At 36.4% G+C, this 13,514-nt stretch overlaps 1 protein-coding gene across 8 annotated transcripts in view; it reads right to left on the bottom strand.

Annotated features, from left to right (window-relative positions):
• Positions 1-13,514, bottom strand: part of Cadps2 (calcium dependent secretion activator 2) — a 481,095-nt gene that overhangs the window by 143,019 nt on the left and 324,562 nt on the right. For all 8 annotated transcript variants that reach the window (XM_051175754.1, XM_051175752.1, XM_051175755.1 and 5 more), the window contains exons 10-12: positions 12,784-12,892; positions 11,023-11,223; positions 69-205 (exon numbers count right to left, since the gene is read on the bottom strand). In XM_051175754.1, coding sequence (XP_051031711.1) covers positions 69-205; positions 11,023-11,223; positions 12,784-12,892 — 447 coding nt within the window. The remainder of the gene's footprint in view (positions 1-68; positions 206-11,022; positions 11,224-12,783; positions 12,893-13,514) is intronic.

Below are 13,514 nucleotides of genomic sequence, written 5' to 3' on the forward strand. Positions count from 1 at the left end.
CTATTTCTCACTTCCAAAAATATTTTATTCTAACCCATGGGTGTCCAGACAGACAGATTTGTACCCACCAAACAGGAATAGGAATCATTCAGTCTATGATCCAAAGTCTGTCTCTGGAGAATTCTGAAGAGGAAGGCATGGTCAAGCTTGCAAGGACTAGCAGAAATAAACTCATCCATCCCATGTTTCTGAAAACGGTCTGCGTCTGTAAATTCAAAAGATCATTTACAGTACATTTAAGTTTCTGATTTAATAATCAACAATATAGTTTACAAGGAACACAAAATTCAGGCCTCATGATAATAGGGGATCATCCTTAAATTCACCGTTTACAATGCAAAGAATGCCCCAAAATGACAAGAAGAAAATCCAAAAACCATTTAGAGTGAACATATTAAAAAAAAGAAAAAAAACTTTGAGCTGCATGTATTTATTATGTGTATGAGTGTGTGCATGCCATGATGCACATATGAATATCAGACAATAACTTGCAGGAGTTGGTTCCTTTGGTTTTCCTCCAATGTGGCTTTTAAGAGTCAAACTCAGGTCATCAGTCTTGGCTGCAAATGGCTTCATCTGTTGAGCCGTCACAGGGCTCAAAATTCAATTTTTATTCAAATTTACTTCTAATATCTATTCAAAGATTTTAAGGGAAGCTGAGCTGGACATGGTGGTGCACTCCTTTAATCATAGTACTTGGGAGGTAGAGGCTGGTGTGCTATCCCATTTATATAGAGGATCCCAGGTCATTTCTAGCTACATAATAAGACTCTGTCCAAAAAGAGGGGGGCAAGGAGAGAAAAGTTGATGTATTTTAGGAATATCCTTGCAAAAAGAAGTAACCAGGAAACAATCCAGGTCTACTCATAAAGGACGCAGCATTGATGGCCAGAAGCCTGCTTTCGAAATGGCAAACTAGGGCAGAGATAAGCACACAGCTTTGGCTGGATCACTTCCAGTCTGCTTTTTGTATGGAGCTTTTAATGGGACCAACTTCAGTGCAGAAATGGCATTGAATGCTCTCAAGCTTCAAGTTTAATGAAAAAGGGAGCATCGTGTTTGTGCAGATATGCAGACAATGCACCACGTCCCAAATGGCACTTCAATCAAAGGTTCCAATGTATTGTTCTTTACAGATTGCATCTTTCAACGCCTGTAGACCCTGCGGGTTTATCAAAAGGCAAGCTTTTATGATTGCTTTCATTAATGGTATGTTTTGTCAAAGTCTTCAATGTGATTTACTAAATATAGACAGCAAAAGGCCCCCCCCACTTCCCAAAAGGAGTGCTGGGGTGTTACTACATTAGCTCTCAGCAAGCAGTGATTGGAGTGGACTCTTCCACAACTGTAAACATGATGCCCATTGTTCCTTAAAATTCATACATAAACCCCTTTCTGGTCATCACAAGAAAAGAGTCCTAAATGCAAGCTAAGTGTAGATTCTAGGACCTATGTGGAACAATCCTAAAACTGCAAAGGAAAAAGAGACAAAAGTTTATTGATTAAACCCAATTATAGAGTCAGGCTCATAATAAAACTCAATATTGATCTGTGGACATGATGCTAACATAATCAGTCACATTTAGATATTTAGCCCAGATCATATTGATCCATGTCAAGTTCAACTTTCAGCCATATTTGCGGATGGGAGAACTATATAATTCAAGCTGAAGGGTCTTAAGAATCACATTAAAAATAAAAGACACAAAGATGAATGTACACCTCATGTCCATGTAACCTGAGACACCGAATGTGGCAACAAAGCAATGGAAGGCAATGCATTGATAATGTAAGGTATGCAATGGTCATTTCCGAATAAAATACCATCTGTGTGCTCTTTTCCATTTAATAACTGCCAAAATGATGAAATATATCACAGGATGAGTAGTATTAAATGGACGAACACTAAACTCTTTGTCTTGGGTAGAGAAATAAGGCAGTTCAACTTCTCTTATATCCTGTCTAAAGTCTCTTGAAGCTGAACATATAACCATATGAAATATAGCATCAGTTGAGTGGGAGGCAGAGCAGGGAAGGCAGAACATACACATTTTTCAGCTGAAGGAATTATCTATTTTAGCATCTTCATTTCTCTAAGTAAAAATCTGCTTAGTGTCACCTTTGTGAGATGATTATTTTTATAAAATAACTGCTGCTTTTTATTCATTATTTCTTTCAGCTAAGGTCAAATGAAGCAGTTAAAAATAACGACCATTAATAGTTTATCTGTGAAACAGGATATGTAATAAATTTCACAGGGAAAAAAACCTCATAACTCTTATTTTATTATAAAGGTTTAAAGAATCATTTTTAAAAAACAACTGGAAAATAGTCTTAAAATATATATTTCTGAGAACAAGTCTATATTTAATTTTTATAATTAATTTTTTAACTTGTGAAACAATCTTTTATGAGATACAGCTTCAAATAATTTTTATTAATGTGATAAAGCACACATGAATGAAAAAATTTCTTCAACCACAATCAGATTAATGATAACATTATACTCACATATACTAAGCCATAAAAAGAATATTTCCCTTCAATTTAGAAAATTCAGGCAAACAAACTCACTAAAGTTTTAAGGTTAAAAAACCAAAATGAGAGCCAGTTAGTGCTGGTGCATGCCTTTGTTCCTGGCACTCCAGAGGCAGAGGCGGGTGGATCTACAAAGCAAAGCAAAGCAAAACAAAACAAAACACCACAAACAAAAACCAGAGCTGAAAAGACGGATTGCTTCAATGAGCAAAGGTACTTGCTGGTAAGTGGGTTCACTTCAGTTGGATACCTAGAACCTGCATACCAAGAGAGAACTGAATGCTTCAAGTTATTCTCTGAATGCCATACATTGGCATGCTTGCTAGCCAACAAATAAAAGCTAACCAATAAGATAATAATAATAATAAGACCCCAACAACAACCCACAGTCCCCCCTGCCACACCCAGGGCTATAGCTTTAGGAAACACCTCTTATACAGACATAGCATCTCTGCTCCTACTGTGCCAGACAAGCACAGTGCAAAACGATGTATGAAAAAGACATGTCACCATTAGCTTCCAGGAAGCAAGAAGAATTAAAAATACACTCCAAGGAAATTTGGACCTCCCTGTGTGTCAAATATTTTTATTTTTAGCTTTTAATTCCTAGTCAAATTTTATGTTTTAAAACTAAAGGTGGCTTAGTTGTCTGACCTTTATTTTAAACAAAGAGTGGTCATGGATATGACTGCTTGTAGCACACTACAAAATATGAGGGATGGTATCAGCATGAAAGCGAAGGACTAAGATGGAGATGCATGCTACTGATGCTCAGCATTATTAATGGAAATTTCATTTTATGTATTACAATATAATGTCACAGAATACATAAAGAGAGTGAAGTGAAGCAGATTGACAGGTCACGTGGCACAGTTAATGTCTGTGATAAGAACAGGTACAATCTCCTTATTTTAACAGAAACATTTACTGTAATGATGTCTTAATTATAATTTTCATGAAACCCACACCCTACCAATCTGTTACTCTTTATATTTTGTGTATCTCTGCATTTCTTCATTCACATTGTTGTCTCATAAACTAAAACCAAAATTAGCTATATAGTATTGCCAAATTTCAAATTTTTAGAAGACCATATTTTCATGTAGTTTTCCTTTGGCATAACTCATCTACATTTTACTCTTAAAAGACACAGTTAAGGCCCCTGAATCAGTTAGAAAATGTATTTCCAACCACCTGGTTAAGCCAAAGCCTGTTGTTTAAAAACTGAGTTTTTTTTTTCAGGCTAATTTCAATTAATATTTACTGTAAGACAAAAATTATCCAAATTAAAAAAAAAAAACATTTGTAGCACTATTTAAATGTTCACTGCTATGATGCCAGCAAATTTCAGTTTAGTTTGTCTTCTGAAACAGTGTAAGAGAATTATCTAAATAAGCCAGCAAGAAATGGTCTTAAATGACTCATTTCGATAGTGTCATAATTGTGATGATTAACCTATGACTAACTACTAACTACAGATGTGGGATGTGGTAATTGCAGGTGCTGGTGGAGTTTCTATGGTAACAGTTGTTCGTCTATGCTGTAATATCTTTAGGTGATATTGTCACCAAGAGTGCTAACAGTGGATGGAACAAAATCCAAATTGTGCAATGATGCTGTTTGCTAGAAATTCAAGAAGTTATTGAGGTTTCATTCAAGTGGAACCTAAAAATTTGAACGTTCCGTTAGGATAATAGTTGTGTGGACTCAAGGGAAAATATAGGCGGTCAACTGGTTCCATTTATGCAGTTAATACTGACTTGAAAGTAACTTAATGGAGCAAACACAGAAGGACCACCAAAGACTTGGTTGGCCTCTGTGCAGAAGGATATTTATATATTGGGTGGGCACTGACCCCAACTGGCTTTATGTGCCTAAAGACCCACATCCCTAGAAGGGCATCAAAGTCAGAATTTAGAATGTGCAATGGGGAAATTAGTTTCTGTTTGCATTGCATAGTATTGACCCTGCTGCTTTTGTTGCTCTTAGCATGGTAAGGGATTGTGTTCATACAAGGGGAAGGGCATGAAGACAGAAGGGTGCAATTGAACTGGAAAACTTTAGACAGTACCTGGAAGTTACTGAGGTATCTGGAACTAGGACTCAGTATCAAACAACTAAGAAGAAGGGATCACTAGCTGAGACCATTTCTCCTTAGATGGGGCCATCTAAGATTAGATGAAACTTGTGAAATACAACTCAATTTCCTATGCTTGAAACTATCATATGCTTAAGGGGTTTGCCTATTTACTTTACACAAACCTGTCTAAATGTTTTGGAGTTCATACCCTCAAACATCTTAAAAGTTTACAGGAAGTTACAAGTGGCTTGCGAAAGTTGGCGCTGCCATGTTTTGTATTACATATGTGACCTTCAATAGGTTATATATGTAACAACAGGTGTATGTAACAATATTATACATATGCAATAGTATGTTTTAAATTTCTTTGTAGTTAAGTCAGTTGTTCATATACAATGGTTTTGCTTAAGATTAGAGTAACATGTAATATAAGCATCATTTAAAAGTTATTCACATATCAATTATTGATCAAATAATGTTAGGTTAGTTAAAATTGACATGGTATTGCCATGTATTTTGTGGTAAAACATATTTTCACACAATAAAAGTTTTAACTAACAATGGAGACAGCAAATTATAAATCAGCAAAGTAAACAACCATTGAACATTTACCAGAAACAGTATGTTCAGGGCAAAGTAAACTAATGCTTTACTTATTAAGTGTGAAATTTAACATGACAACGAGGAAAGTAAGGTGTTGTTCGACTAACTAGCAACATGGAAAGCAAGTTCATAAAAAAATAAGCTCAGCTCCTTACAAATAAATTTGCCAAAAATGAAACAGATTGCAGCTTTTTTGGATCATGTTTACAAAAAATTATCTTATTTGTAATTACATAATAGTTGTGCAAGTGTGATTGTGTAATTGTGCTACTAAGAGTTCAGAAGGGGAAAGGAGTCAGGTTCCCTAGAGCTGGGGTTACAGGTGGTTTAGAGCTTCCTGACATGAGTGTTAGAAACTAAATGTGGGTCTTCTACTATAAGAGTAGTTACTCACACCTCCCAAGCCATCTCTCTAGTCCCCTGGTTCACATTTGACACTTATTATTCACTTATTATTGGGGTTAACTACTTTGTCAGGCAGCACTAAGAACAAATATATATTGTGCTACATATATAAGTAAGAGAAAATGAATAACAAGGTGGTTTTGGATTGAGAGAACAAAGGGTAGTTTTTAAAACCTTGCTCACCTGTCCTAGGCAGCTTACTACATTTGAGAAGGGGCATTTGTTAGCAGCACATGTCTCCCATTCTCCTCACTGTCTTAAGGATTTCTACACATGCTCAGCCTTAAAAAGATTCACCTACTGGAGAGATCTATAAATATGCACTGTTGTAGATATCCTAAAAGGATAAGGCGATCCACTAAGTTAAATTTTATTAGTTTAACTATTCTTTAACATTCATTATGCTTAGTTTATTTTTTCAATAAAAAGCTTCTGGAAAAAAGAAATAAAATAAAAAATGTGTATAGGTTAGATAAAATTGTGAAAATTACTGGTCCCTCAATTCAGCTCTTCAATTATGATTATTTAGGTATGAGTATGCTTACTTTTTCATATTACAAGTAGGTTCCTACACAGTGGAAATGATACCACACATATAAAATAGAATGTTTTCACTTCTATACGTTCTGACCAATTTTGTATGTTATTACAACATTATCTTTACATCTACATGAATAATAGATATTAGATTGCATCTACTTTAGTTGTGGTTAAAAAAATTTAAAAAATAAATGTGAGACCTAATGAAAATTTTCTGAGTTTGGCTAGAAAGTTGGAGGCTCGTCTTGTAAACGTTCTTGTCAATTCACAATTATATTTAAGTAGAAAGAAGAAGAAAAAAAGGGGAAGGGAAAAAAACTTACCTTTACCAACTACACGCCAGCAAAGAAATGAGAAATGAGAGAAGATATTATATACAGTTATATAACGGGTCATTTCAACTTTGTGTTATTTACTTTCACTGATGACAAAGTGGTCCAGGAGATGATTAGGAAAACATTGAAAGGAACAATGTTTCTGGTGATGGAGGTCAGAATTCTCATTCTGATGAGGTAGAAATGTACCCATCTTCCTTCTTCCCTTAAAATTTCTATTTGTTTATTTATTAAAAACATTAAATACAAGAGGTTTTCTCTCATTAAGAATACAACTAGCAGCTTGCCAACAGGGAAAAAAAAATCATCATTAGCAGTGACAACAGTCTGTTTTTAAGTCAGAACATGTACATCCAGTTCCATCCAGCCTACCTTAACCATAAAGGCAACACCAGACAGGAAAAAAGTGTTGTCAGGAAGTGTCCTGGGGTAGCCTTTTCAACTCACTAAATGCATATATGATTCCTTGAACACTGGTGTCCACTATCACCCCGTTTAACAACTGAGTCAAAATAGATGCAGAATTTAAAAGGGAAGTTATATGATTTCTACATACAGGATAAGCATTTAAAATATTGCTTTAGGTGAATATTTCTTATTTATGACACTAATGATGCTGTAATGATTGATCTCAATTGTCAGCTCGAGTTCTATAATCACCTGGGAGATGGGCCTCTGGGCATTGTGGGAATATCTTATTAGTTAACTGAGGTGAGATGACCAGCCCACTGCAGGTGGTACAATTCCCTAGGGTGCTATCCTGGATGGTAGAAGGAGTAGAAAGTAAGTGCTCCAGCACTCATTGCTCTCTTCCTGACTCTGTATGGCATGTGGCTGGCTGCTTCAACTCTTGCTCTCTTAGCTTCCCCAGAATGATATTATTTTGAACTGTGAGCTAAAAGACTCTTTCTTCCTTAAATTACATTTGCCTGGATGCACTAAGACAAGTATATCTATTAAAAAAAATGAGAAACCATGCTCTAATTCCAGCATTCTAGATGGTGATGCAGGAAGATTATAGACCATGGGTTCTATTACAAAACATTGTCTTAAAATCAAAAGCCAACTACCAGCAAGAAAAAAATTAGACTTCATCAAACATTGAGATATATTTATTTTGAAAAGAACTGTTATAATTTATGGTGAAACAAAGCACAGATGAGAAATATTTGTCAAGTAACAAGTTTGATAAATATCTTGCATCCACAATACACAGAGATCTCTCAAAACTCAATAGTAAGAAAGTAATCCAAACCAAATAATTTAGAGGTTAATTAATAAAGAAGATAAATGGAAAGTAAATGACCAAAAAAAATTAGCATCTGCAGAAACCATAGGTTATTAATAAAAGCCAGGGGTGTGTTAACTATAAATTTTTGACTACAGAGTCTTCTGAGGCCCCCAAAACAATGCAGACATTTGCTATGTCTGAATGAAGGTTGCTTACCAGAACTATACTGGCAGACTCTATTAATGAAGACATCACATGCCTTCGTTGTAGCACAAACAGAAATCTACCTGGACCTGAGTTGGAAGCTTTCTTCCTGCTAGCAAGCTCCCATAATGCCCAAAGATACTATGCAGGCTTCTTGGGGGTGGGTTGCGGGGAGTGTTTTCAATAAGAGCCTTACTCCGTTGTGGACCTTGTGTGCTCTGTTACTGACCAGCCAGACACAAAAATTCTCTTTGCTGCAATAGTGGCAAGCCAGTAATGGGAGTAACCAACTGCTTTTTGATTATTGCACTGGAGGCCCACTCCACAGGAGAGAATTCATCTCTGACACTGCAAGCCTTGTCAAAACCTGTGGCTTAGGGCATCCTAGGCCAGAGTGGAGAAGCTGTTTTTATTTTTGTTAAAATGGACAAGGCATACTTCTCAATACCTATGTTCACATGCGTGGATTAGTGCTGTCATTTGCTTTGGTCAAAGAGGCTCCCTTTCACAGTAGACAACAGAGTAACTGCATTGACTCATGAGCAATAAGATGAAGAGCGTAAGGGATGGCTAAATATTTTGCCTTAAATAGAAGAACTATTTTATTCCTTTGAAAATTCAGAGACTGCCATGGAACAGGGACTGAAAAGCATCTAAGAGGGAAAGAGGAGAGAATAAGGGGGAGAGAGAGACAGAATGCTGTGTTCAGAGAGAGGCACGCAGGCCCCAGTCTTCCTTGAGCATAGGCAGTTAGTAGTTACAGAAGGAGGGAGATATTTTTTTCAGTAGTCACCAGTAAGTAGCTCATACTTGTAAATAACACCTTACCCAGGAACCTGTAAGAAACCCCCACCCCATAAAAAAAATCCTCAATGCATCACACACAGAAATAAACAGTAAGATTCAAAACTGAAAAAAACCATGAATATATACAGAGGAGACTGGTCGGGAATAGGAAAGACATCAGTGGAAGTGAGTGGAAGAGGAGCAAGGGAGGACGATGAGAGGTGAAGAAGATAAAAATACATCATGTGCATGTATGAAAGTGTTCTAATAAGGCCCACTATTATGTATAATTGCTATGTACTAATTAAAAAGAAAAGGTTATGCTAGCTCAAAAGTAAAACAAAATGTCCATATACCGGCAACAACTCACTAGGAAAAAAAAATGATACAATAGCAACTGAAGTATGACCTGTTTAGAAATTAGCCTAGCCAAGAATAAAGGCGTGGCCTACACATAAGAGGTTAGTACTAAAAAGGGTGTAGCAGTTTTGAGTAAGTGAATATTTATCTTATAGGTGGAGCTCAAACAAGTTAGTATCAATCGGGTAAGAAATAGGATGCATTCTATCTAGGTCTCTTTCTCTGTGAGAGCGAACAGGACAAATATAAAGTGGACATAGCAGCAGGTACAAAGAGGCAGAGGCATTTCATGACGACAGCAGAAGCATGAGCAACAAGAATGAGAGTAGGAAGGAGGGTTTCAAACACAGAGCTGAACAGCAAAACTAATGCTACAATATTATTCATGAGGCAGTGACTGCTCACATATCAAACACAGGTTTGCAAGAAGACCAAGGAGTTTCACCTTAAATTCTGTGGACCTCTATCCCATGAGATAAACGATAAGAGTCTGGTTTACTGAGTGTAGAATACACCTAATTCTCAATTCTCAGCTATACCTATTGAGAATCTAAGAGAATAGATCATCCACAGGTACAAAAATAATTCAGGAACACAGAGGGAGGAAATCATTCGTGTGTGTGTGTGTGTGTGCGCGCGCGCGCACATGCGTGTGTGCCTGCAAGGAGTGCCCATGCACTCTTGTGTGCATCTGATGGCTCAATATGGTAGCCCATGGCATCATGTCTCACCTAACATTTTCAGTAGAAAGGATGCAGTTGATGAGGCCGGGCTAATTGAAATGCCTAAATGAGCCTCCAGAACAAGCTCTCTGCACTCCACAATGTCCTTAAATAATATTTAGCAAGTGACCATGCACTGCTGTGGCAAAAGCCTGCTAAAATGTGAAACAAGGCATTCAAAGATGTCAAAGGAGTTGAAATAAAGACACAAGTCCCACCTTTAATTGTGTGGCCTCTTTAGAGTCTTTAAAGATGCTCAGATGTAACATACTGAAGAGTGTCTAAGAAGAAGAGGGTAATTATTTGGTGCACGAAAAGGAAAAGAAGAAAATAATGCATGTCAAGATGTTACTATCTGCAAGAAGAATCTTGACAATATAAAGCCACATCTTGAGCTTAAAGATAGAGGCAGACTGATTTATCTAGAAATAAAGGAAGATTTGTAAAGAGTTGTAACCAGGTAAAGCATCTGGCCCAGTGATCATCGAAAGTGTGTTTGAAACTGCTCCATATAATCTGTCACTCCTGAATTAACACGAAAGATACACCAGGTCTTAAGCTTCAAATCAGTATACAGAAACTGATTTAAAAGCGACAAGCATTTGGAGATAAGAAACGGTGGTTTTTCTTTCCCTTTTTACGACACATTCCTCTTATCACTCTACAACACAGAAGGGACTAGTCCAATTATCCTTGCATGTTACCAAAAACAAATGCCCAGTATGATTCTTCCACAGTCAATGGAATTTCATCAAATTTAATTTCACATTATTTTCTTCCTTCCAATAAGAAACATATGTAAAGATTAAAAAAAAAACCCAAAACAAAATAAAATTTCTTTTTGGAATATCTGCAGAATATTAAAAAAATGTTTTGAGACTGTTGACTACATTTCTCCATTCCCTTCCCCTGATCTAAAACCTCCCAGGTCTACTTCAAATTCATGGCCTCTTTGTTGTTGTTACTGTTACTGTTATTTAACTGATTGCCATGACATGCATATATATTCCGAAATATAAGCTATTTAGTCCATCAACACACAGGCATCATTTCAGAATTATGTGAAATATTAGACCACTAATTCTTTGGCTAATAGGAACTACTTTTATTTAATTAGCTAATTAATAATACAAGCCATAACACTTAACAGATTTCCCTCAATTTTTTATTTTATTAAGGTTATTACTCGATAATCAAATTAATTTTCACAAAACTTACAAAGCTGAGCATCTGTGTGGAGAGTTCCTCCTTTAGGATTTAGCTTCTGGCTTTGAACTACAGGAACTGGCTTATAAGACTGGCCTGTGGCCCTGTACATAGCTTGTACCCATAATATTCTGTCCTGTTCATCGTCACTGGCGAATATGACAGTATCTCCCTCTTTAACAGCATTAAAAAACACCTGGCCACCCTGAAGGCCTGTGGAAGAAGAAAGACACCATTAAAATTTAAATGATTAGCAGATTTTAATCTTTAGTTACCTAGCTTCATTCATATGAGCTCAACATTTTAAATGATCATGTTGAGGACGATCATGTCCCCAGTCCACAATTTAAAGGGACACAGCAAAAAATGTTTCCACATATAGTTCAGGAAGACACTCACCTCTCAACAAGAGAGCATTAGGCAGTACAACAAACATATCCCATAGAAATACAGAGTGAGATCTGGTATTTCATGCCAGAAAAGGAAATTCTTTGTGTTGGCATATTTATCATTCTACATGTAAGTGAAAAAAAGAGTTCAGGAGAAACAAAATCAGAGGTAAGGCAAAAGTGATACTTCAATTTCAATGGTAGTTTAGCCTTTGGAAAAGTGGAATTTGTATTTGTAAGGGAACAATTAGAGAATATGATCGCCTATTTCTACTTCATCTCTGTATGCTAATTTTAAAATGTCTAAGCCTTACTATCCATTTCTTAACATTGCTAATTAATTTCACCACCATCCATATATCCATTTATTCACTCATTTTCAAGCACCATGTGTACAGTCCTACAGCTGCCATAGTTTGAGGACCCCACACACCTGGGATGCTTGTCCTAAGAGTACTTGGAGTTTGGACTTGAGCTCATTACAAGTAATAAGTTATCTGCAGGGTAAAACCCCACTCAACACCAATTTCACATACACTTATACCTAGACCATGAAGGTATCTTTCTATAGTATTCTTACTGTTCATGGGTTTTACATGCTACTTTTGTCAAATAAGGTCAAATGTAGAATTTTCTAGCTGTGGCATCATATGAGCATTCAAAAATGTTTCAGATTTTGAATTTCAGATTTATCATTAGGTGATGTTCAAACTACTTTAATACACATGGACGAAGAGAAGTATAAGAAAGTTTTGTGGAGAAAATTAGAACACAATATGTATGTTGGAATGGTGGTGCCCACCTGGAACTGGGAAGCAGAAGGATATAGATCTCTGTGAATTTGAGGCCAACCCAATATTCACAGAGAGTTTCAGGCTAGCCAGGGTTATATAAACTCTGCCTGTCTTTAAATACAAAATTTATTATGAATCATAATTTAATAAATTTGGATCTTAAAGTACTAAAAAATAAACTGTGTCAAAGTCTGTCTGCCTGTCTATCTGTTTATCATCTATCTATCTATCTATCTATCTATCTATCTATCTATCTATCTACCTACCTACCTATCATTTTTTAGCCATTTCATTACCTATTTTTTTTTTTTTTTGTAATTTTGCTTCCCAGTGAAGTTTGTACATGTAAAGCTTTAGCTCATCTAATTTTTCTATGAGTAAAATTTAAGTATTTTATTATTATATAGGGATGATAGAGAAGCAGATGATGGTAAAAAACACAATTTGAATCTTAAAGGACTTGTCTAGTTGCATGATCTTCAAATAAGCCTTCTATCCATCAAGGTCATTTTAAATGGAGAACAAATACAGATGATTACAAAGTTGCAGACGTCCATATAGTACTGAAAAAGTGGTTCACTTAGCATTACCTGGGTGGGGGTCTGTGTAATCCACAGTGTATCCTTCAAGTTGCATTAGTTCCTGTGGTTCAGACTTTTTTTCTCTATAACTGCACATGGCAAAGGTGTATTGGCTAACCTGCTCGGTGAGGGTTGGGGGGATGGGCAGGGGAAGAGGGAGAGAGAAAAAATTGCAGTTAAAAAAAAAAAAGGAAAATAATAATTAAATTTAACTTTTAGTTTTTCTTTACCCAGACTTTTCTCCAAGGAAATAAATGTAATTTGCATGCACATTATTCTATTTTAGCATTCCTCAAAACCCAGCTCTGAGACTGAAGTGTCTCTCAAGGTTAGTTGACAGAACTCATATGATGAGGATGGTGACCTAGTGTTTCTGCCAAGTATATTTATGTAGGGAATGAAAAACCAAACGACCAGTCAACCAGTCAACCAGCCAGCCAATCAACTAACCAACCAACCAACCAACCAACCAACCAACCAACCAACCAGCCAGCCAACCAACCAATCAACCAACCAACCAACCAACCAATCAACCAATCAACCAGCCAACCAACAAACCAACCAATCAACCATCCAGCCAGCCAACCAACCAACCAGCCAACCAACCAACCAGCCAACCAAACGTGATATTACTTTTATTTCTGCATATTCACAAACCTGTATGTAACTTTCCTTTTGGTCCCTAACTAAATACGAACAATGAACATAGTTATATAGGAGCTATACATCACATCTGTATC

This window comes from Phodopus roborovskii, unplaced genomic scaffold (genome assembly GCF_943737965.1).
Source record: "Phodopus roborovskii unplaced genomic scaffold, PHOROB, whole genome shotgun sequence".
Lineage (NCBI taxonomy): Eukaryota > Metazoa > Chordata > Mammalia > Rodentia > Cricetidae > Phodopus > Phodopus roborovskii.